The sequence below is a fragment of the Schistocerca nitens genome, chromosome 11 (assembly GCF_023898315.1).
Source record: "Schistocerca nitens isolate TAMUIC-IGC-003100 chromosome 11, iqSchNite1.1, whole genome shotgun sequence".
NCBI lineage: Eukaryota > Metazoa > Arthropoda > Insecta > Orthoptera > Acrididae > Schistocerca > Schistocerca nitens.
In genome coordinates this window covers 128162577-128187322 of record NC_064624.1, presented here as the reverse complement: position 1 = coordinate 128187322, position 24746 = coordinate 128162577, and the positions used below count along the sequence as shown (strand labels likewise).

At 42.1% G+C, this 24746-nt stretch overlaps 1 protein-coding gene across 1 annotated transcript in view; it reads right to left on the bottom strand.

Annotated features, from left to right (window-relative positions):
* Window positions 1–24093, bottom strand: part of LOC126212705 (zinc finger protein 239-like) — a 125946-nt gene extending 101853 nt beyond the window's left edge. The window contains exon 1 of the mRNA XM_049940119.1: window positions 24076–24093. Within this exon, the coding sequence (XP_049796076.1) occupies window positions 24076–24093 (18 nt within the window). The remainder of the gene's footprint in view (window positions 1–24075) is intronic.
* Between the last annotated feature and the right edge of the window lie 653 nt (window positions 24094–24746).

The window sequence follows — 24746 nt, the reverse complement described above, 5'->3', positions numbered from 1 at the left end:
CCATTATCTTCAGACCGCTATATTCAGTTCCCCTGATGATAAACTTACAAGGGAAAAACTTTTGTGCCTGAAACCCAGCTTGATATAGTAGTTTTGAAGGGTGACACTTCCTCGAAATAACTCTGTTTCTTGGTGACTACAGAGAAACTTGTTTAACATAAGGTGCTCCTTGGGCTGCTGACCATATACGAGGTCTGTCTAGAAAGTATCTGACCTTTGATTTTCCTGTGCAAAATAGAGATGATAGTGCAGCGTCCCTGTACACAGTACACAGTAAAAGAAGAGGCCGTTATGCGCATGTGTGAATTTTGTCCCTGCCTTCCAGCGTGTCAGTTGCTGCCTGTTGGTCGCTGAGTGAGGTGCGACACAACCTGTTTGTCGGATTACCAATTCTCTGAAGATGACTGAATATGTTGAGCGAAGATACTGCATCAAAGCTTGGTGATTCTCTAAGCGAAACAATTTGTAAGATTCGGCAGGTGTTTGGTGAAGATGCAATGGGTGTAACACAAATTAGGGAGTGCTTCAACTGATTCAAAAATGGTCGCACATCAGCGGAGAGTGACCAGCGTTCTGGCAGGCCCCAAACTGCTCAGAGTGCAGCTGTTGTTGAGAGCGTGCAAAATTTGGTGATGGCAGATCGTCGTTTGACAATGCGGGAGATGGCCCAAGAGGTTGGATTGAGTAAAGAGTCTGCACATGCGATATTGCATGATGATTTGAACATACACTAAGTGGCTGCGAAATTCGTGCCCAAGTTGTTGTTGCCTGAACAAAAAGACCTCCATTTCGACGTTGCACAGGACCTTCTGGACACCACCAACACTGATCCTGGCATTCTGAACACCGTGATAACTGGAGATGAGTCACGGGTGTACGGGTATGACCCAGAAACAAAAAGACAGTTGTAATGCAAGCATCCAGAGTCTCGAAGGCCAAAGAAAGTGCGGCAGGTGCGAAGCAAAATCAAGCTGATGCTGACTGTCTTCTTTGATGTCTGTGGAATTGTGTATCATGAATATGCACCGGAAGGACAAACAGTGAAGGAGTACTATCAAGACGTTCTCCAGCAACTTTGCAATGCAGTCCGGTACAAAAAACCAGATGTGGACGGTGAAAAACTGGCAACTGCATCGTGACAGTGCACCCCCCCCCCCCCCCCCCACACACACACACACACATTCATCCCGCTTGATCCAAAATTTCTTGGCCAAATATGGAATTACAGCCATTCAACAACCTCCCTACTCTCCAGACATGGCTCCTTGTGACTTCTGGTTGTTTCCAAAACTGAAGACGCCACTGAAAGGATCCTGTTTTGAGAGTAGAGAAGAGATAATGCGGAACAACAACAGAGCTGAACACCATTCCAAAAGAAGACTTCCAGAGTTGTTTCCAGGAGTGGAAGGATCGGTGGGCTACGTGTGTGCAAGCACAAGGGGCCTACTTTGAAGGGGAATGGGGTCCCAACCCCATCGTATATTCGAAATATTTCTTCTGATCAAAAATCGGATACTTTTTAGAAAGGCCTTGTACATGAATATGTACTGCATTCTGCTGGAATGTGACCAACTTGGTTATCTATCTGTCACAGCTTGTTATCTTGTCTTATGTTTCCTGGAGAGAATGACCTGGGGATGCGTCATCTTCTTTCTTCTTTCCTCTCCTCCTGCTTTTCAATTCACAGCATGATAAGACTCAGGAATGTTATGTGCAGTGGCTGATCAATCGCCATTCTTGTAACTTTTAAAATCATACCTCCACTATTGCATTCCAGTTCAAAGCAATTACACACAGAGCATACAAATTCCTGGCCTTGTCTGTGAACCACAACTTCCCTCTCAATTCCTGATACTTTGAAGCCAGTAAAAGTGTTCTCAGATGACCTCTTTTATGGCAAACCTTGTCAAATTGCCGAACTGTTATTGTGCCTTATCAGTGTTGAGGATGTTCATCTTCACCACATCGCTTCAGTTGATTAATGGGTTCTTTCAGGAGAAATTAAGGATTTAACATCACAACACAGTCAAGTTTACTTTTCAGTTAATTTACATTTATTGTTATTAAACACACAATGATGAGTTTGCTTGTAATGTACTGATATGTTGGTGCAAAATTTTGCACTGTTTTTGTTTTGTATGTTGGTATTATGGTAGCTACCGGTTTATTTATTGATCATAATTTTTATTTGTAGTTCACTGTTGCTATTTGAGTTTCCTTATTTGCCATTTTGTCATTTCGAGATAGTGAGAGGAGTTGTGAACAATAGAAACAGGAGTACCAAGTAGAGAAATCTGAAATTTTCTGACAGCCAGAAACATTGGCGAGTGTATGGGGACAATGCCAAGGGACAGAGCACGGCAAGGAAATGATTTCCTTGTTATAAGGAGATTCATTTTGACATTAGTGACACTCTACATTCAGGAAGACCTTCGAGAACTGACAAATGTGATGAACTGTGATCATTCCACCATTACACGACATTTGCATGGAATGGAGAAGGTTCAGTAACTGGGTGTATGGGTGCCACATGCTCTAAGCCAAAACCACAAAAACAGTGGGTGGCCATATGTGCACCTCTTCTTGCTCGTCACCGACTAGCTCGCGAACACAGAACATTCCTATCCTGTAACATTATTGCTGACAAGAAATGGTTATTTTTGCTAACATAAAGAAAAGAAAGGAATGTCTGAGCCCAAACAAAGCAGCAATTTCCCATACAAAGACCTGCATGCATACACAAAAGGTAATGTTACGCGTCTAGTGGAACACTGATGGTGTGGTGCACTATGAATTGCTTCTCTGTAGTGCAACCACCACGAGTGACATTTATTGTCAACAACTGAGACGTCCTGTATACAAAATCTGAAACCGACGACCAGGAACACTGCGTGAAGTGACGCTACTTCATAACAACTCCCAACCACATTTTGCTATACTGACTACAAACACTATACACGAGTTAGTCCGCACCCACCTTATTCAGTTGATCTTGTGCCCTCAGATTTTTACCTTTTCTGCTCTCTATCAAACAACTTTTAAGGAACATGCTTTCTGGACAAAAATGCACTCCAAACATTGCTTGACGAGTTCTTCATCTCAAAAACATATGATTTCTACAACAGCAGGATTGAAAAGATATCCCAGTGTTAGCAGACCGTGTAAACAGCAAAAGGAGAATATATTTTTGATGACTAAAGTCTCTGTTATGTGCATCTGTTGTGTTTGTTAAGCATATGGAAAATGCTACGAACTTGTGCACCACCCAACAGGTTTCACAACACGGGCTGGTAAGCTACACAGAAGACAAGTCATGACACACAAGTTAACAAGTGGCAACAAATTAGAACGGACACAGAAGCACGGCCATACCGGGGGCACAGCGAAATAGCCCCCCACCCCCAAGATGCAAGAATTATTGAAAAAATCCAAGATGGATACATAGTTTAACAATTAAACATGAGTTCACCTGTCCCTCTCGGGTTCTTATCTTTGTATCTTCTCCCTTACCCTCGTCCTGTGACTGTAAATGCACACTGTTGTCACATTTTCAACACTACAGTGCCATTAGGTTACATACAGGGTCTGGCAAAAAGGCTTCCCGTTTTTGGAGACAACCGTGTGAGTTGTGGTGGTGATGCTGACGTGGAGGAGGTATCGATCGATAGCAGTATACACTCCTGGAAATTGAAATAAGAACACCGTGAATTCATTGTCCCAGGAAGGGGAAACTTTATTGACACATTCCTGGGGTCAGATACATCACATGATCACACTGACAGAACCACAGGCACATAGACACAGGCAACAGAGCATGCACAATGTCGGCACTAGTACAGTGTATATCCACCTTTCGCAGCAATGCAGGCTGCTATTCTCCCATGGAGACGATCGTAGAGATGCTGGATGTAGTCCTGTGGAACGGCTTGCCATGCCATTTCCACCTGGCGCCTCAGTTGGACCAGCGTTCGTGCTGGACGTGCAGACTGCGTGAGACGACGCTTCATCCAGTCCCAAACATGCTCAATGGGGGACAGATCCGGAGATCTTGCTGGCCAGGGTAGTTGACTTACACCTTCTAGAGCACGTTGGGTGGCACGGGATACATGCGGACATGCATTGTCCTGTTGGAACAGCAAGTTACATTACCGGTCTAGGAATGGTAGAACGATGGGTTCGATGACGGTTTGGATGTACCGTGCACTATTCAGTGTCCCCTCGATGATCACCAGTGGTGTACGGCCAGTGTAGGAGATCGCTCCCCACACCATGATGCCGGGTGTTGGCCCTGTGTGCCTCGGTCGTATGCAGTCCTGATTGTGGCGCTCACCTGCACGGCGCCAAACACGCATACGACCATCATTGGCACCGAGGCAGAAGCGACTCTCATCGCTGAAGACGACACGTCTCCATTCGTCCCTCCATTCACGCCTGTCGCGACACCACTGGAGGCGGGCTGCACGATGTTGGGGCGTGAGCGGAAGACGGCCTAACGGTGTGCGGGACTGTAGCCCAGCTTCATGGAGACGGTTGCGAATGGTCCTCGCCGATACCCCAGGAGCAACAGTGTCCCTAATTTGCTGGGAAGTGGCGGTGCGGTCCCCTACGGCACTGCGTAGGATCCTACGGTCTTGGCGTGCATCCGTGCGTCGCTGCGGTCCGGTCCCAGGTCGACGGGCACGTGCACCTTCCGCCGACCACTGGCGACGACATCGATGTACTGTGGAGACCTCATGCCCCATGTGTTGAGCAATTCGGCGGTACGTCCACCCGGCCTCCCGCATGCCCACTATACGCCCTCGCTCAAAGTCCATCAACTGCACATACGTTTCACGTCCACACTGTCGCGGCATGCTACCAGTGTTAAAGACTGCAATGGAGCTCCGTATGCCACGGCAAACTGGCTGACACTGACGGCGGCGGTGCACAAATGCTGCGCAGCTAGCGCCATTCGACGGCCAACACCGCGGTTCCTGGTGTGTCCGCTGTGCCGTGCGTGTGATCATTGCTTGTACAGCCCTCTCGCAGTGTCCGGAGCAAGTATGGTGGGTCTGACACACCGGTGTCAATGTGTTCTTTTTTCCATTTCCAGGAGTGTATGTGGCATTTTCAGTAGACATAATGGCTCAGGTAGATGAGCATTTTACATTTGTCACGGAGGAGTATATTCGTACTGATGGTTCTTCGATCACTGTGTTCGTTTTGAACTTGGCTGAGATGAATCTCTTCCTGATAGAAAAACTACTGGAGTTTGGGTATCAAGCTTTGGAGCATCAGGTTCTGCCCTGAGAAGAAGATCCACTGGCCGACCCTGAACTGTAACGATGCCAGAAAACGTGGTGTGTGTGAGCGTGCCCATCCAGTAAGCTCCAAAGTGCTCCGCACTTAAATGTGCAACCACCCTAGGACTGTCTGATAGAAGTGTAAGAAAAATCTTGTATAGACACCTTCACATCACTCATAAAAAATGATGGCTACCAAAGAATTAAGCGAGAGAGATTTTGCAATTTTCAGAGCTGTGTGTGAGGAAATTCTTCAGAACATTGTGCCTGAGACTGTATTGATTTCTTCTTTTGAGGTCCACTTCCACTTAACGGATACAATAAATAAACCAAATTTCTGCCACTGGGCAGCAGAAAACCCTCAGAAATCAGAAACTTTGTCACCGAGCATTTCACAGTCACCTTGTGACAGTTTGCCAAAGACCTTGCCACAGTGGTAACACCAGTTCCTGTCAGATCACCAAAGTTAAGTGCTGTTGGGTTTGGCTAGCACTTCATTGGCTGATCACATGGGTCTGCTAAGTGCTGTTGGCAAACGGAGTGCACTCACCTCTTGAGAGGCCAACAGAGGATCTACTTCATTGAGAAGTAGCAGCTCAAGTCACAGAAACTGACAAAGGTACAAGTCTATTATGTTTTAGCAAAAGTAAAGAAAATACAAAAACACAATAGGCAGTGAACCAATAATCAAAAATGGCAAAATGATAATACTATTTTATGAACTGGGAGTCTTACTATGCACTGGGATTTCCAAATACTACTTAGAATTTTCTGGAATGTTAAATTTCGTAACTTGAATATTATGTTATTTTAAGTAAACAACCAATTTTTGAAAATATAATGTAACTGGCCAGATACAAAAATCACAGAGCTGTAGCAGGGGAACACACATATAACGATATTGGAATTTGCAAGCTTTTCATGCCAGTGTGTCTTTCTTCTGACAGAAGTGTTGAAGGGGAAGGAAGAGGTGTCAGAAGAGGACTGGTTATGTTTAGGATGAATTTGGAAAAGTTGCCAAGAATCCCAGGTTAGGGGAGACTTACCGGATGGGATGAGAGGGAAAGACTGATTGTTGGGCACTGCACTGGATGAGATTTGAAAACCTAAGAGCTTCAAAAAGGAAGATGGGTAATACTCAATACAGAGATTACCAACTGAACATTGTGCACGAGTTAGTAAGAGTGGAAAGCTATAAGCATTCTATATTCTATGTGGTAGAGGTGGGAGCCAGGGAAAAATAGACACATCAAAAAATAAAAGATACAGAAAACTATAAGGCAGTGAAGAAAGGAATAGTAGTAGTAGTAGTAGTAGTAGTAGTAGTTGTTGTTGTTGTTATCGTTACAATCTTAAGTCCGACGACCGGTTTGATGCACCTCTCCATGCTACTCTATCTTGTGCAAGCCTCTTTATCTCCGACTAACTACAGCTACCTACATCCTCCTGAATCTGCTTACTGTATTCATCTCTTGGTCTCCCTCTACGATTTTTACCACCCACACTTCCCCCCAATACTAAATTGGTGATACCTTGACGTCTCAGAATGTGTCCTACCAACCTATCCCTTCTTTTGGTCAAGCTGAGCAACAAATTCCTTGTCCCCCCAATTCTATTCAGTACTTCCTCATTAGTACCATGATTGACCCATTCATTAGTAACATGACCAAGACGTCTAATCTTCAGCACTCTTCTGCAGCATCACATTTCAAAAGCTTCTATTCTCTTTTCATCTAAACTGTTTATCATCCATGTTTCACTCCCATACATGGCTAAACTCCAGACAATTAACTTCAGAAAAGACTTCATAACTCATAAATCTATATTTGATGTTAATAAATTTCTTTCCATCGCCAGTTTACATTTTACATCTTCTCTACTTTAGCCATCATCAGTTATTTTGCTGCCCAAATAGCAAAACTTCTCTACTACTTTAAAAAAGTGTCTTGTTTCCTAATCTCATTCCCTTAGCATCACCTGATTTAATTGACTACATACCATTATCCTTGTTTTGCTTTTGTTTGATGTTCATCTTATAATCTCCTTTCAAGACACTGTCCATTCCATTCAACTGTTCTTCTAAGACCTTCGCTGTTGCTGACACAATGACAATGTCATTGGTAAACCTCAAAGTTTTTACTTCTTCTCCCTGAACCTTAATTCCTACTCCAAATTTTTCTTTCGTTTCCTTTACTGCTTTTTCAACATACATATTGAATAATATTGGGGATAGGCTACTCCCTGTGTCACTCCCTTCTGAACCACTGCTCTTTCATGCCCCTCGACTCTTATAACTGTTGTCTCGTTTCTATACAAGTTGCTAATAGTGTTTCGCTCCCTGTGTTTTACCCCTGCTACCTTCTGAATTTCAAAGAGACTATTCCAGTCAACACTGTCAAAAGCTTTGTCTAAGTCCACAAATGCTGTAAATGTAGGTTTGCCTTTCCTTAACCTATCTTCTAAGACAAGTCATAGGGGCAGTATTGCATAGTATTCCTACATTTCTCTGGAACTTGAACTGATCTTCCCCGAGGTCTGTTTCTATCAGTTTTTCCATTCTTCTGTAGAGAATTCGTGTTAGTATTTTGAAACCATTATTTATTAAAGTGTTTTCAGTAATTTTACACTTCTCAGCAACTGCTTTCTTTGGAAGTGGAATTACTACATTCTTCTTGAAGTCTGAGGGTATTTCACTTGTCTCATACATCTTGCACACCACATGGAAGAGTTTTGTCATGGATGGCTCTCCCAAGGCTGTCAGTTGTTCTAACAGAATATTGTCTACTCCCGAAACCTTGTTTCAACTTAGGTCTCTCAGAGCTTTGTCAAATTCTTCTCACAGTATCATATCTCCCATCTCATCTTCATCAATGTAAACTTCCCTTTCTATGGTATTGCTTTCAAGTCCATCTCCCTTGTATAGACCCTCTACATACTCCTTCCACTTTTCAGCTTTCCCTTCTTTGCTTAGGACTTGTTTACCAGTTGAGCTATTGATATTCAATCAGCTGCTTCTCTTTTCCCCAAAGGCATCTTTAATTTTCCTGTACGCAGTATCTATCTTTCCCCTAGTGAAATATCCTTACATTTGTCCTCTAGCCATTCCTGCTCAGCAATTTTGCTCTTCTCGTCAATCTCATTTTTTAAAAAAATTGTATTCCCTTTCTGCTGTTCATTTGCTATATTTTTATATTTTCTCCTTTCATCAATTAAGTTCAATATCTCTAGTGTTACCCAATGATTTCTACTAGCCCTCGTTTTTCTATCTACTTGATCCTCTGCTGCCTTCACTATTTCATCTCTTAAGGCTATCCATTCGTCATCTTCTGTATTCCTTTCCCCCTTCCAGTCAACTGCTGTATAATGCTCCCTCTGAAGCTCTCAACAATCTCTGGTTCTTTCAACTTATCCAGGTCCCATCTCCTTAATTTCCTACCTTTTCCGTATTCTTTCAGTTTTAACCTACAGTTCATAACCAATAAAATGTGGTCAGAGTCCACATCTGCTGCTGGAAATGTCTTACAATTTAAAATCTTGTTCCCAAATCTCTGCCTGACCATTATATAATCAATCTGAAACTGTCCAGTGTCTCCAGGTCTCTTCCACACACACAAACTTCTTTTATCATTCTTAAAAAAAGTGTCAGCCATGATTAAATTACTCTCTGTGCAAAATTCTAACAGGTGGCTTTCTCTTTCATTCCTTTCCCCCAGTCCATATGCACCTACTATTTTTCCTTCTCTTCTTTTCCTGTTATTGAATTCCAGTCTCCTTTAACTATCTGAATAATTTCTATTATATCATCATACCTTCCTTAAAAATCTTCATCATCTGCAGAGCTAGGTGGCATGTAAACTTGTACTATTGTGGTAGGCTTTATGTCTATTAATAGCTTGCCTGCATTCCTATTTTCTTATTCATTATTAACCCTACTCCAGCATTGCCTCTATTTGATTTGGTATTTATAGCCCTTTGTTCACCTGTCCAGAAGTCCTGTTGCTCCTGCCATCAAACTTCACTAATCCCCACTATATCTAACTTCAGCCTACCCATCTCCTTTTTTAAATTCTCTAACCTACCTGCTCAATAAAGGGCTCTAACATTCCATGCTCCGATCCACAGAATATCAGTTTTGTTTCTCTAGACGATGACATCCTGAGCAGTCGGCACCTGAAGATCTGAATGGGGGACTATTTTACCTCCTGAATATTTTACCCAACAGGGCGCTATCTTCATTTAACCATAAAGAAGAGCTGCATGTCCTCATGAAAAACTGCGGCTGTAGTTTCCCCCTGCTTTCAGCTGTCCACAGTACCAACACAGCAAGGCCGTTTTGGTTGATGTTACAAGGCCAGATCAATCAATCATCCAGACCGTTGCCCCTGCAACTACTGAAAATGACCCTCTTCAGGTATCACACGTTTGTCTGGCCTCACAACAGATATCCCTCTGTTGTGGTTGTAAAGAAAGTACAGTTGCCTGTATCGCTGATGCACACAAGCCACCCCATCAATGGCAAGGTCCTTGGTTCATGCAGGACAGGGTGAGGATTGAGGACATACTGTAATGCCAGTTCCAACCTGCATAGTTCTGAGAAACTGGTGTCTGGGGGATGAATCCAGATGGCAACTGTGGTGAAACAAGCACCGAGGTCACGACTGTCGTGTTGTAGAGCATGCTCTGCAACAGGATATTGTGTGTTGCCAGTATACACTCTCTGCCTATGCTCATTCATCTTAACTGGCAAGCTGGTGGTAGTAATGCCGATGTAAAAGGCCGAACAGTGTTTACATAACAGCTAGTATATGACATGTCATTTCACAGGTGGCTGACCCTTTGATAGTACATATTTTTCCAGTTATAGACCTGATGTTGGTGGGGTAGGAGGATGCACAGGGCAAGTATTGCAGCAGGGATGGTATGGGAGGGCCACGAAAAGCTATTCTACGTATGGTGGGCAAAATGTCAGACAGAATGGATCTCATTTCGGGGCAAAATTTTAGAAATTCACAGCGTTGTTGAAGTAGCTGATTAATACAGTCAAGACCTGGACAGCACAAGAAGGGTAGCCCTATGTTGTTTTTTGGAGGGATCAGCAGTATCAGGATTGGACGTGATGGCCCAGGGAATCTGCTTTTGAGCTATGCTGGTGGGGTAATTACGTCCAGTGAATGCTGAGGTGAGAATGGTAGTGTAATGCTGTGAAAAAATGAAATGATCGTATGGCATTGTTGGCCGGGATGTCCCAGTCGGGTTTGGCCGCCAAGTGCAAGACTTATTTCAGTCGGAGGCACATTGGGCGACTTGCGGCCGACGATGAGGATGAAATGATGATGAGGACAACACAACATCCAGTCCCCGAGCGGAGAAAATCTCCAACCCGGCCAGGAATCGAACCCGGGCCTAGTGCACGGGAGGCAAGCGCGTTACCACCCAGCTAAGCACGCAGACAGTGTAATACGCTGTAAAAAGTCTGCATCTGAACAAATATACTTGCTTGTGGGCTTTCACAGCCAGTCAAACAGTAGACATTCTTCCTCCTGACATTTTGTTGCCAACTGCGGATAACATCTTCCGAGGTGAGTCAATGACTGGCTGCTGGGCCGTGGAGATCCCATTTGTACAGACCTCATAGAGAGCGCCACCACTCATCACATGCTGTCGACACTGAAACTATCTCCGACCGACGTCATTATCTCGATCGCAGGTAATCGACTGTCGCAATGTTGGAACAAAGTCGACTGCCGTATCTTATCTAACTTTAAGCCTTCTTCTTTTCTGTTAAAATTATTGTAGTGTTCACAAAATTTCTTTGGTTGTTTCAGTAATTAAACAGGCAGATGAGACTTGGGTGTTATTAAAACATTGGCACGAAAGGTTTAATTAATGAAATGCCGAGGCTGTATGGGAGCGTACATCTGACATAGAGAGGATGGCAACTGTCAAAATGTAAGTACTGTTGTTTGTTAGTATATTTAATGTGAACAAAAATGTGTAGCTGACCTTCAGTGAGGATGAGATCAATGTCAAGGAAAGTAGCTGGGATTCGGTGTGTGAAATTTGATTGGCAGAATGTCTTTAGAGATTCCAAAAATTTTAACAGGTCAGCCTCGTTATGAGTCCATACATCCCACCTCGTCATGAGTCCATACATCCCAGGAAAGCCCTCTCCAAGCATCCCACGAAAAGGTTGGCATAAAAAGGAGCGATCCTGGTTCGCATGTCCGTGCCCCTGATCTATTTGTACCTCTGCACCTCAAAGGTAAACAATTTGTCAGGAAGTATGAAGTTGTTCAAGATGAACAGGAAGAACGTCATACATTCAGAATCAAGTGGACACTGATTGAGGAAATGTTCAGCAGCAGACAGACCACGTATGTGGGGGGATGTTGGTATAGAGGGAGGTGGCATCAATGGTGACAAGTATGGTGTGTGGTGGGCACAGATTTCAGACGATCTAGGAAATGGTTGGTGTCTTTAATACAGGAGGGAAGTCTTTGTACTACAGGTTGCAGGTGTTGATCACCTAAGGCAGATATAAGTTTGTTGTGTGCTCTGAAGCCAACAACTATTGGTTTGGTTGGGTTTGTTGATCGCAGGAAGGAGGTAAAAGGTGGGGGAGGGTGGTTTGGGGTGTGGTAATAACTTCTATGGACTGATGTGTTAGTCCTTGTGAGGGGCCCTGAGGTTTTAAGGAGGGACTGTAGGTTAGTTTTTATCACAAGGATTGGATCTCGATGGCAGATGCTACATAGAGGTGTTAGACAACTGGTGTAGGCACTCACATACATACTCCTGTCAGTCAAGTACCACAGTGTCACACCCCTAGTCTGCTGGAAGGATAATGATACCAGTTTTTAGGGAATGAAGAGGACAGTTTATGGTCATGTTCTAGAGACCTGTGGAAGGTTTGTGAAGCAATGATGGATTTCACTCATTCTTGAGGTAGTGGTCGTGGATTAAGCTGGGACCTTGGACTATTGTAGATATCTGTGGAAGGGTTGTGAAGCAATGATGAATGTTAGGCATTCTTGGAAGGCTTGTAAAGGATTATTTTGAGGTAGCAGTTGTGGCTCAAGTTGAGACCGTGGACTTTCACTTATCCAGTTATGTTACATTAAAAGCATACATTTTTGCAATAAGAAAAATCAGGGTTGCAAACCTACGAGAACAGAATTTTGTCAGGAGCTCATTTTAAAATTTGAATGTTCTGAAATACGATAATTTTTGAAGAAGCATAACTTTTTGGAAAAGTTAGGGAATGGGGAGAGAAAGTAACAAATGTGAAGGTAATTCCAGGTGTGAGTGCAGATGGAGACCATAGATTACTGGTGGGACAATGGAAAATGAATCAGTGTGTGAAAAATAGAAAACAGAAGAAAGTGATGAGGATACGGGATTGGAAATTGAAGGAGAGTGAATGTGCTGAGAAGTACAGAGAATTAATAACACAAACATTTCCAAAAGAAGTTTTCTGTGATGTAGAAAAAGAATGGAGTTTATTCAAAGACACTTTAGTCGAAGCAGCACAAAAAGTATGTGGCAGAACATCTGGAAAGGAAAAAATAAGACAGACAAGTTGGTGGGATGATACCACAGTCCAAGCAGTTAGAAGAAAAAATGGAGCATGGAGAAAATGGTGGAAAACTAAAAATGACGAAGACCATAAAAGATATATAGAGGAAAAGAAGAAGTGCAAAGAAATAGTGGAAACAGCAAAGAAAAAGGCATGGGAAGAGTTTACAAAAAAATTTGAAGAAGATGTGAAGAGCAATAAGAAAATGTTCTATAAAATGATGAAAAATAAAAGGAAGGCTTCTGAAGTACCAGTAAAGATGGAAACAGAGGACGGTACCATTATTGAAGATCCAGGGAATATAAAAGATCTCTGGAAAGAACATTTTAAGAAGCTGTTAAACACTGAGGAGCAGGTACATGAGGAAACAACAAATAATGGAGAAATTGAGAGAAGTTGGGAAGCAGAATTAGGACAAATTACACAGGAAGAAATGGAAAAAGCTGTGAAGAAGATGAATGGGGGGAAAGCCCCAGGACCTGATGAAGTATCAGTGGACATGATAAGAGCAGCAGGTCCAGTGGGAATGCAGTGGCTGTATAGAGTACTATCAAGCGTGTGGAGAAATAGTAAAACACCTGGCGACTGGAGAACAGGAGACATTGTTCCCATCTTCAAGAAAGGCAATAAAAGACTTTGTAAAAACTACAGACGAATAACCCTCATGAGTCATACAGCGAAGATTTTTGAAAGAATTTTACTAAATCGAATAAGTGAAAAGATAGAAAAGGAGTGAAGAACAGCATGGGTTTAGGAAAGGAAGGAGCACAATCGACCTGATATTCTCTATCCGCCAACTGATGGAAAAAAGTTGGGAGTATAACAAAAGGGTGATAATGGTTTTTATAGACATAGAAAAGGCATATGACTCAGCTGACAGGGAAAGACTGGGAAGAAAAGAAGGATATAGAAGATAGATACATTAATGTTATAAAGACAATGTACAGAGCACACAATTGTAGAATTAGAACACCATTGGGTTCAAATGGCTCTGAGCACTATGGGACTCAACTGCTGTGGTCATAAGTCCCCTAGAACTTAGAACTACTTAAACCTAACTAACCTAAGGACAGCACACAACACCCAGCCATCACGAGGCAGAGAAAATCCCTGACCCCGCTGGGAATCGAACCCGGGAACCCGGGCGTGGGAAGCGAGAACGCTACCGCACGACCACGAGATGCGGGCGAACACCATTGGGGAACTCTGAATACTTCGAAATAAGACAAGGACTTAAGCAAGGAAGTATTCTATCTCCTGTACTTTTTCATGTTGTGATGGAGGGAATGAATAGGGCAGTTAAAGATATAGTAAAAGAAAAAAACAAAAAGATGATTTTTGCAGATGATATGGTAATATGGGGTGATAAAGAGGTAGATGTACAGTTACAGCTTGATGCGTGGAAGGAAATATTGAAAAGGTATGGATTAAAAATTAATAAAAGTAAGAGTGAAGTAATGGTGTTTGGAAGAGAGAAAGGGATCAATGGAAATATTACCTTGAATGGAGAACCCCCTCAAAGTGGTAGAAAGTTTCACTTATTTAGGGAGTGAAATATCTAGGGATGGAAGAATAACTAACGAAATTAATAGAAGGTTACAGAAGGGAGGCAATTTATACCAAACAATAAAACACCTGATTTGGAATAATGAAGTTTCAGAAAGAGTAAAACTCCTTATGTATAAGAATTATTACATCCCTATTGTCACCTATGGTGGAGAAACATGGACAATGACAGAAAGGGACTGGAGCGGACTGCAAGCAGGGGAAATGAAATTTCTCACAGCAGTTAAGGGAAAAACAAGGATGGACAGAGTAAGGAATGTGGAGAATAGAAAGGACCTTAAACAAGAAAGTATGAGAGAAGAAATTGAAAGAAAGAGATTAAGATGGTATGGGCATGTTAAGAGGATGCATGGGCACAGACTCCCCAAAATTATGGAAGAACTAAAGATGGATGGGAAAAGACTTAGAGGGCGCCCAAGAACACGGTGGAAAATGGGAGTGAGAATATCTGTTGAAAGGAGAGGTGTGACCTGGCAGCAAGTGGAGGAAGAAAAGTGGTGGGAGGACCGAGCCAAATGGAGAGGACTCGTCAGCACCCAGACCCGGCAGTAGCTGGAGCGGGATTCGGATATAGATAGATAGAAGATGTTTGCTTCAACATGGAGAATAAGGGCTTTTCAATTAATGCATATCGATCCTAAAACAAGCAGTTTTTAATGGGGTTAAATTTTGAAGAGCACACTGTATTAATGAATCATAAATTTAGAACATTTATCGAAGAAAATGTTTCCTAAAAAACTAACTATATTGTTACAATAAGCCATCCGAAAAGCATGCACTGAGTTATAAAGTTCAGTGACATACAGCATGGATAAGAATTTGAAAATTTCATGTACTCCAGCTATATACTTTAAATATATAATAGAAAACAGGAAACAAAAAAAATTAAGAAGTGAAATCATAGCAAGTGGAATTATTTTACCATGCTACATTTCAACAGCTTATTGAGACAATAAAACTGTTACTATACCAATGCCAAAACAAATACAAGTTTACACAAAAGGTGACAAAATCTCAGAAAAGCCCCCTCCACCAGGGCAAAGTATCAAAAGTAGAAAGTTACTTTAATCATATAATATCAGGAAATGAATTTGTACTGGCCGACCTTTCTCTTGTACTAATTAAGATGATATCAAGTACTATTCTTCGAACTCTAAAAACCATTGTGTGCAGATGGTACATCAATTTTGTGCAAACACACTGCCCACGAGGGTCTAGAGGTACGGTGAAACAGGGTTACAAAATGAAATAGTCAAATTCTTCAATAAAAGCCACTTAAAAGTATCTACTATAAAGACTGCAATAGCGGTTGTGCAAACAAACAGCTCGTGATGGTCTAGAGGTAGGGTGAAACAGGGTTAAAAATGAAATAGTCAAATTCTTCAATAAAAGCCATCTAAATGAATCTACTATAAAGACTGCAATAATGAAATTTAACATCAAGAAACTTACGCAGTTTTGTGTGAAGTTATCCATACATAATGGCATTGTAAAAACGAAAAACTGGACAAAATTCTTGGTAATTACAATCCAGGACAACCTCAAAACACAAGTAAACAATGGAATCTCTAGGTTGGAGTATCAACAGTTTAGGAAAAGATAAACTGCTGCTTACCGTAATGCTGACGGGCACAATTAAAATCTTACGACCAGAGCCTTCGTCAGAAAAAGAAAGGGAAACATACACAAGTAAGCACACCTCACGCACACAGGACAGCTCAGGCCAGAATGCAACTTTCATGTGGAATGGAAGCAGCAATCTGGAGTTGGACGGGGAAGGAGGGATATCATGATACGGGGTAGGGAGAGAGAGGAGCCCTGTCTGGCAGAGGGTGCAGGGACTAGACTGTCAACTAAAACTAAACTCCTCCCGAACAGGCCTCGAAGGCCCAACAGTACCGACCGGCCGCCGTGTCATCCTCAGCCCACAGGCGTCACTGGATGCGGATATGGAGGGGCATACGGTCAGCACACCGCTCTCCCGGCCGTATGTCTGTTTCCGAGACCGGAGCCGCTACTTCTCAATCGAGGAGCTCCTCAGTTTGCCTCACGAGGGCTGAGTGCACCCCGCTTGCCAACAGCGTTCGACAGACCGGGTGGTCACCCATCAGAGTGCTAGCCCAGCCCGACAGCGCTTAACTTTGTTGATCTGACGGGAAGCTGTGTTACCACTGTGGCAAGGCCATTGGCTAGACTGTCGACAGGTACATCTGTATCAGGTAACTGTGTCTGGTGATATGCCCTCACAACTCCAAGTAATGGATTTTGTTGTGAACAGACCTTTAAATGCGAACATTTTTAGGTTAGGCTTTAGTGTGACTGTTACTGACATTGAAATGACATTTAAAGTGAACAGACCATTTAAGACACCTGTGACTGCTTTCCAGTGCATGAGCTGGGCTAGTGGATCCTTACTGCCAGGGGCAGAATCTTAACTAATTCTATAATGAAAGGATTCAAAAAGTGGTGTGTATCTAAATGCTATAGATACCTCAGTAGAGATTTAATATGGGAGAAGTGCCAGAAAGAAAGAAATGGCAATAGGCATACAAATGAAAATGATGATACACGTGGTAGTAGTGGTGGTGGTGGTGGTGGTGGTGGTGACGATGATTAAAAATACTAGTACCACAAAGTACTCACTTAACAATGAAATTTGCTACTCACCATATAGCATAGAAGCAGAGTCGCAGATAGGCACAACAAAAAGACTGTCACAAACATAGCTTTCGGCCAGAAAGGCCTTCGTCAAAATCAGATGACACACACACACACACACACACACATACACACATGCGCGCGCGCGCAAACGCAGCTCACACACACGACTGCAGTCTGAGGAAACTGAGGCCACACTCACAATATCATTACATTGTTACATTCCATCCTGGATTTTCCATTGTTTGAAAGTATTCACTTAGATAACTAGGCAAGAACCATGGACCTTGCCGTTGGTGGGGAGGCTTGCGTGCCTCAGCGATACAGATAGCCGTACCGTAGGTACAACCACAACGGAGGGGTATCTGTTGAGAGGCCAGACAAACGTGTGGTTCCTAAAGAGGGGCAGCAGCCTTTTCAGTAGTTGCAAGGGCAACAGTCTGGATTATTGACTGATCTGGCCTTGTAACAATAACCAAAACGGCCTTGCTGTGCTGGTACTGCGAACGGCTGAAAGCAAGAGGAAACTACGGCCGTAATTTTTCCCGAGGGCATGCAGCTTTACGGTATGATTAAAAGATGATGGCGTCCTCTTGGGTAAAATATTCTGGAGGTAAAATAGTCCCCCATTCGGATCTCCGGGCGGGGACTACTCAAGAGGATGTCGTTATCAGGAGAAAGAAAACTGGCGTTCTACGGATCGGAGCGTGGAATGTCAGATCCCTTAATCGGGCAGGTAGGTTAGAAAATTTAAAAATGGAAATGGATAGGTTAAAGTTAGATATAGTGGAAATTAGTGAAGTTCGGTGGCAGGAGGAACAAGACTTCTGGTCAGGTGATTACAGGGTTATCAACACAAAGTCAAATAGGGGTAATGCAGGAGTAGGTTTAATAATGAATAGGAAAATAGGAATGCGGGTAAGCTACTACAAACAGCATAGTGAACGCATTATTGTGGCCAAGATAGATACGAAGCCCACACCTACTACAGTAGTACAAGTTTATATGCCAACTAGCTCTGCAGATGACGAAGAAATTGAAAAAATGTATGATGAAATAAAAGAAATTATTCAGATAGTGAAGGGAGACGAAAATTTAATAGTCATAGGTGACTGGAATTCGAGTGTAGGAAAAGGGAGAGAAGGAAACGTAGTAGGTGAATATGGATTGGGGCTAAGAAATGAAAGAGGAAGCCGCCTGGTAGAATTTTGCACAGAGCACAACTTAATCATAGCTAACACTTGGTTTAAGAATCATGATAGAAGGTTGTATACATGGAAGAACCCTGGAGATACCAAAAGGTATCAGATAGATTATATAATGGTAAGACAGAGATTTAGGAACCAGGTTTTAAATTGTAAGACATTTCCAGGGGCAGATGTGGACTCTGACCACAATCTATTGGTTATGACCTGTAGATTAAAACTGAAGAAACTGCAAGAAGGTGGGAATTTAAGGAGATGGGACCTGGATAAACTGAAAGAACCAGATGTTGTACAGAGTTTCAGGGAGAGCATAAGGAAACAATTGACAGGAATGGGGGAAAGAAATACAGTAGAAGAGGAATGGGTAGCTTTGAGGGATGAAGTAGTGAAGGCAGCAGAGGATCAAATAGGTAAAAAGATGAGGGCTAGTAGAAATCCTTGGGTTGTTGTTGTTGTGGTCTTCAGTCCTGAGACTGGTTTGATGCAGCTCTCCATGCTACTCTATCCTGTGCAAGCTTCTTCATCTCCCAGTACCTACTGCAACCTACATCCTTCTGAATCTGCTTAGTGTATGCATCTCTTGGTCTCCCCCTATGATTTTTACCCTCCACGCTGCCCTCCAATACTAAATTGGTGATCCCTTGATGCCTCAGAACATGTCCTACCAACCGATCCCTTCTTCTGGTCAAGTTGTGCCACAAACTCCTCTTCTCCCCAATCCTATTCAGTACCTCCTCATTAGTTATGTGATCTACCCATCTAATCTTCAGCATTCTTCTGTAGCACCACATTTCAAAAGCTTCTATTCTCTTCTTGTCCAAACTATTTATCGTCCATGTTTCACTTCCATACATGGCTACACTCCATACAAATACTTTCAGAAAAGACTTCCTGACACTTAAATCTATACTCGATGTTAACAAATTTCTCTTCTTCAGAAACGATTTCCTTGCCATTGCCAGTCTACATTTTATATCCTCTCTACTTCGACCATCATCAGTTATTTTGCTCCCCAAATAGCAAAACTCCTTTACTACTTTAAGTGTCTCATTTCATAATCTAATTCCCTCAGCATCACCCGACTTAATTCGACTACATTCCATTATCCTTATTTTGCTTTTGTTGATGTTCATCTTATATCCTCCCTTCAAGACACCATCCATTCCATTCAACTGCTCTTCCAAGTCCTTTGCTGTCTCTGACAGAATTACAATGTCATCGGCAAACCTCAAAGTTTTTATTTCTTCTCCATGGATTTTAATACCTACTCCGAATTTTTCTTTTGTTTCCTTTACTGCTTGCTCAATATACAGATTGAATAACATCGGGGAGAGGCTACAACCCTGTCTCACTCCTTTCCCAACCACTGCTTCCCATTCATGTCCCTCGACTCTTATAACTGCCATATGGTTTCTGTACAAATTGTAAATAGCCTTTCGCTCCCTGTATTTTACCCCTGCTACCTTTAGAATTTGAAAGAGAGTATTCCAGTCAACATTGTCAAAAGCTTTCTCTAAGTCTACAAATGCTAGAAATGTAGGTTTGCCTTTCCTTAATCTTTCTTCTAAGATAAGTCGTAAGGTCAGTATTGCATCACGTGTTCCAGTATTTCTACGGAATCCAAACTGATCTTCCCCGAGGTCGGCTTCTACTAGTTTTTCCATTCGTCTGTAAAGAATTTGTGTTAATATTTTGCAGCTGTGGCTTATTAAACTGATTGTTCGGTAATTCTCACATCTGTCAACACCTGCTTTCTTTGGGATTGGAATTATTATATTCTTGTTGAAGTCTGAGGGTATTTCGCCTGTTTCATACATCTTGCTCACCAGATGGTAGAGTTTTGTCAGGACTGGCTCTCCCAAGGCCGTCAGTAGTTCCAATGGAATGTTGTCTACTCCCGGGGCCTTGTTTCGACTCAGGTCTTTCAGTGCTCTGTCAAACTCTTCACGCAGTATCGTATCTCCCATTTCATCTTCATCTACATCCTCTTCCATTTCCATAATATTGTCCTCAAGTACATCGCCCTTGTATAGACCCTCTATATACTCCTTCCACCTTTCTGCTTTCCCTTCTTTGCTTAGAACTGGGTTTCCATCCGAGCTCTTGATGTTCATACAAGTGGTTCTCTTATCTCGAAAGGTCTCTTTAATTTTCCTGTAGGCAGTATCTATCTTACCCCTAGTGAGACAAATCTCTACATCCTTACATTTGTCCTCTAGCCATCCCTGCTTAACCATTTTGCACTTCCTGTCGATCTCATTTTTGAGACGTTTGTATTCCTTTTTGCCTGCTTCATTTACTGCATTTTTATATTTTCTCCTTTCATCAATTAAATTCAATATTTCTTCTGTTACCCAAGGATTTCTACTAGCCCTCGTCTTTTTACCTACTTGACCCTCTGCTGCCTTCACTACTTCATCTCTCAAAGCTACCCATTCTTCTTCTACTGTATTTCTTTCCCCCATTCCTGTCAATTGTTCCCTTATGCTCTCCCTGAAACTCTGTACAACCTCTGGCTCTTTCAGTTTCTCCAGGTCCCATCTCCTTAAATTCCCACCTTTTTGCAGTTTCTTCAGTTTTAATCTACAGGTCATAACCAATAGATTGTGGTCAGAGTCCACATCTGCCCCTGGAAATGTCTTACAATTTAAAACCTGGTTCCTAAATCTTTGTCTTACCATTATATAATCTATCTGATACCTTTTAGTATCTCCAGGGTTCCCCCATGAACCATGGACCTTGCCGTTGGTGGGGAGGCTTGCGTGCCTCAGCGATACAGATAGCCGTACCGTAGGTACAACCACAACGGAGGGGTATCTGTTGAGAGGCCAGACAAACGTGTGGTTCCTGAAGAGGGGCAGCAGCCTTTTCAGTAGTTGCAAGGGCAACAGTCTGGATGATTGACTGATCTGGCCTTGTAACATTAACCAAAACGGCCTTGCTGTGCTGGTACTGCGATCGGCTGAAAGCAAGGGGAAACTACAGCTGTAATTTTTCCCGAGGACATGCAGCTTTACTGTATGATTAAATGATGATGGCATGCTCTTGGGTAAAATATTCCGGAGGTAAAATAGTCCCAAATTCGGATTTCCGGGCGGGGACTACTCAAGAGGCTGTCGTTATCAGGAGAAAGAAAACTGGCGTTCTACGGATCGGAGCGTGGAATGTCAGGTCCCTTAATCGGGCAGGTAGGTTAGGAAAAAAAAAAAAAAAAAAAAAAAATCCTTGGGTAACAGAAGAAATACTGAATTTAACTGATGAAAGGAGAAAATATAAAAATGCAGTAAATGAAGCAGGCAAAAAGGAATACAAACGTCTCAAAAATGAGATCGACAGGAAGTGCAAAATGGCTAAGCAGGGATGGCTAGAGGACAAATGTAAGGATGTAGAGGCTTTTCTCACTAGGGGTAAGATCTATACTGCCTACAGGAAAATTAAAGAGACCTTTCGAGATAAGAGAACCACTTGTATGAACATCAAGAGCTCAGATGGAAACCCAGTTCTAAGCAAAGAAGGGAAAGCAGAAAGGTGGAAGGAGTATATAGAGGGTTTATACAAGGGCGATGTACTTGAGGACAATATTATGGAAATGGAAGAGGATGTAGATGAAGATGAAATGGGAGATACGATACTGCGTGAAGAGTTTGACAGAGCACTGAAAGACCTGAGTCGAAACAAGGCCCCGGGAGTAGACAACATTCCATTGGAAATACTGATGGCTTTGGGAGAGCCAATCCTGACAAAACTCTACCATCTGGTGAGCAAGATGTATGAAACAGGCGAAATACCCTCAGACTTCAAGAAGAATATAATAATTCCAATCCCAAAGAAAGCAGGTGTTGACAGATGTGAGAATTACCGAACAATCAGTTTAATAAGCCACAGCTGCAAAATACTAACACGAATTCTTTACAGGAGGAGGTATTGAATAGAATTGGGGAGGAGTTTGTGGCACAACTTGACAAGAAGGGGCCGGTTGGTAGGACATGTTTTGAGGCATCGAGGGATCACAAATTTAGCATTGGAGGGCAGCGTGGAGGGTAAAAATTGTAGAGGGAGACCAAGAGATGAATACACTAAGCAGATTCAGAAGGATGTAGGTTGCAGTAAGTAATGGGAGATGAATAAGCTTGCACAGGACAGAGTATCATGGAGAGCTGCATCAAACCAGTCTCAGGACGGAAGCCCACAACAACAACAACAACAACAACAATCTATGCTGCTGAGCAAGTTATAGTAGTATCTGGATGTTTGTAACAAGTATTCCCTACAGGAACCTATAACTATAGAGATAAGAAACATAATAAACTCTTTATTTACAAAAATAACTGCCCTAAGTATACTGTTCGCAATGCACAACTAAATGGTCACACAGCACGAGGCACAGAAAGATTCAAGTAGAGGTAACATGCCGCAGTTATCCTGAGGTGGTGAGGCTTGCACAGGATAGACTAGCACGGAGAGATGTAGCAAACCAGTTTTCAGACTGAATACCAAAACAACAAACAATAACAACAACAAATATAAGTCTCTATATCTATTCTTTGTGGGAGCTGCTGAAACCATTATTTTTCCAACCATTTGTGCAACCTTAACATCTGTATTGATACATCCTATACCAAACGATATACAACTTGACCTCAGAAAAAAATAGGAATCAATTGAATCAGAGAGAACTTACCAGCCGTTCTCCAAAACTGGATGGCTCACAATATGGCAGGAATTCATCGCAGAACGAATAGTCCTGTAACAAATGAGATTGTAGCAATGGTGATCAAAGGTCTTGAGTATTCGGAGTGAGTTAGTTTTATGTTCCACAGATTATATGTATGATTTATCATTTTGATGTGGAATGAGTCATTTTCACTTTGATTACACATTCATATGTAGATACATGGCCACAGGTTCATTGTTTACAAGTGTTTTTTTTTTTTAAACACAGATGTCAATTAGTAATTACTGCTCACTACTTTTTACATATTACATAAATCGAAAGTCTTCTGCAGAATACAAGGAGTTTTTGAGGAGAAACTTTTTCAATTTCTTTTCAAATTTTACTATGCTGTCAGACATTTTATATCACTGCAGTGTTACCAAACGTTTTTGTTGCAACGCTGTGCAGCCCTTTTCGTGCCGAAGACAATCTTAATGTGCATTAATGAATGGCATTTGTTCTTCTTGTACTGTAATTATGTACGGTATTGTTCCTTTTGAATACAGTGTGTTACTTATAACAAATTTCATGTGGGAATAAATATACTGCAAAGTAGTAGTCAGAATGCTCGACTCCTTAAAGATGATCTTGGATGAACACCACATATTATTCTTACAGCACATTTGAGCAACAAAAACTTACTTTGTTAAAGATGACTCACCCCAAAACATTATTACTATTTGCTTACCATTCATTATATTCATCACTGGTATAATACCCCACTATGTGCAGAACTAAATAGATATCTTTTCGAAATTGAGAGAGACACCATTTCCAGAAAACCATGTAATAACAACTTTTACAAAATTACTTACCATTTCTTCTGTTATTGTATGTATTGTGTATGCCTGGATTGACTACGTTACAACTGTTGTCTGCAAAAAGAACCAATTCTGCTTGCTGAGTATTAGACAGTCTTTTCTGAAGGTATCTGTCTGGAGCATAGCCTTATACAGAATCAAAATGTGGATGATAAGCAGTTCAGACAAGAAGAGAATAGAAGCTTTCGAAAAGTGGTGTTATGGAAAGGGCTGAAGTCTAAGTATTCGTAACAAAGATCCCAAATTTACTTACCTCCAGGAAATCCGTCATGCTCATATTACACTTAGAAGCAGTGCTGGCTATGAAACGTATATTGAAAAGACAGTTCAGATACCATAGGAAAGAGCAGGGGTGGGGGTAGTTTACTACAGTCAACAAAAAGGTTGTCTCTATTGGGCCCGATTTTGAGTATGACTGTAAAGTTATCTGGACATATATAAGAGGCCTAGGTGAAATCATGTAAATTGCTGGATTTTTTACCAGCCACCCAATTCCGCCATGATAGTTTTGGAGTCATTCAAAGGAAGTCTATGCTCAGTAGTGCAAAAATACCCAGATCATGCAATACTACTTAGCAGTGAACTTAACCTACAGAGTACAGATTGGGACACCTTCGGATTCGTTGCAGGGGATACATGTTTTCCAAAAACTGTCTGTGTACTTTCACTGCCAGCCTTTGTCCATTGCTTTGACTGCCGTTTTGAATCTGGTTTGTAATGATGGATCCAGGTTCCACCAACAGCCACAAATCCTTCAGATTGTGATCAAATGACGCCGGACATTCTGCTGAAATGTAGTGCCAGATGCGCTTTTGGTCAACTGTGAGCAACATCAGCACCTATCTCGCACACAGCTTGTTCACAGCCAATTATCCTTGCAGGATACTGCACATTTGGTCAGCTCAGACGCCTACAGTCTTAGCA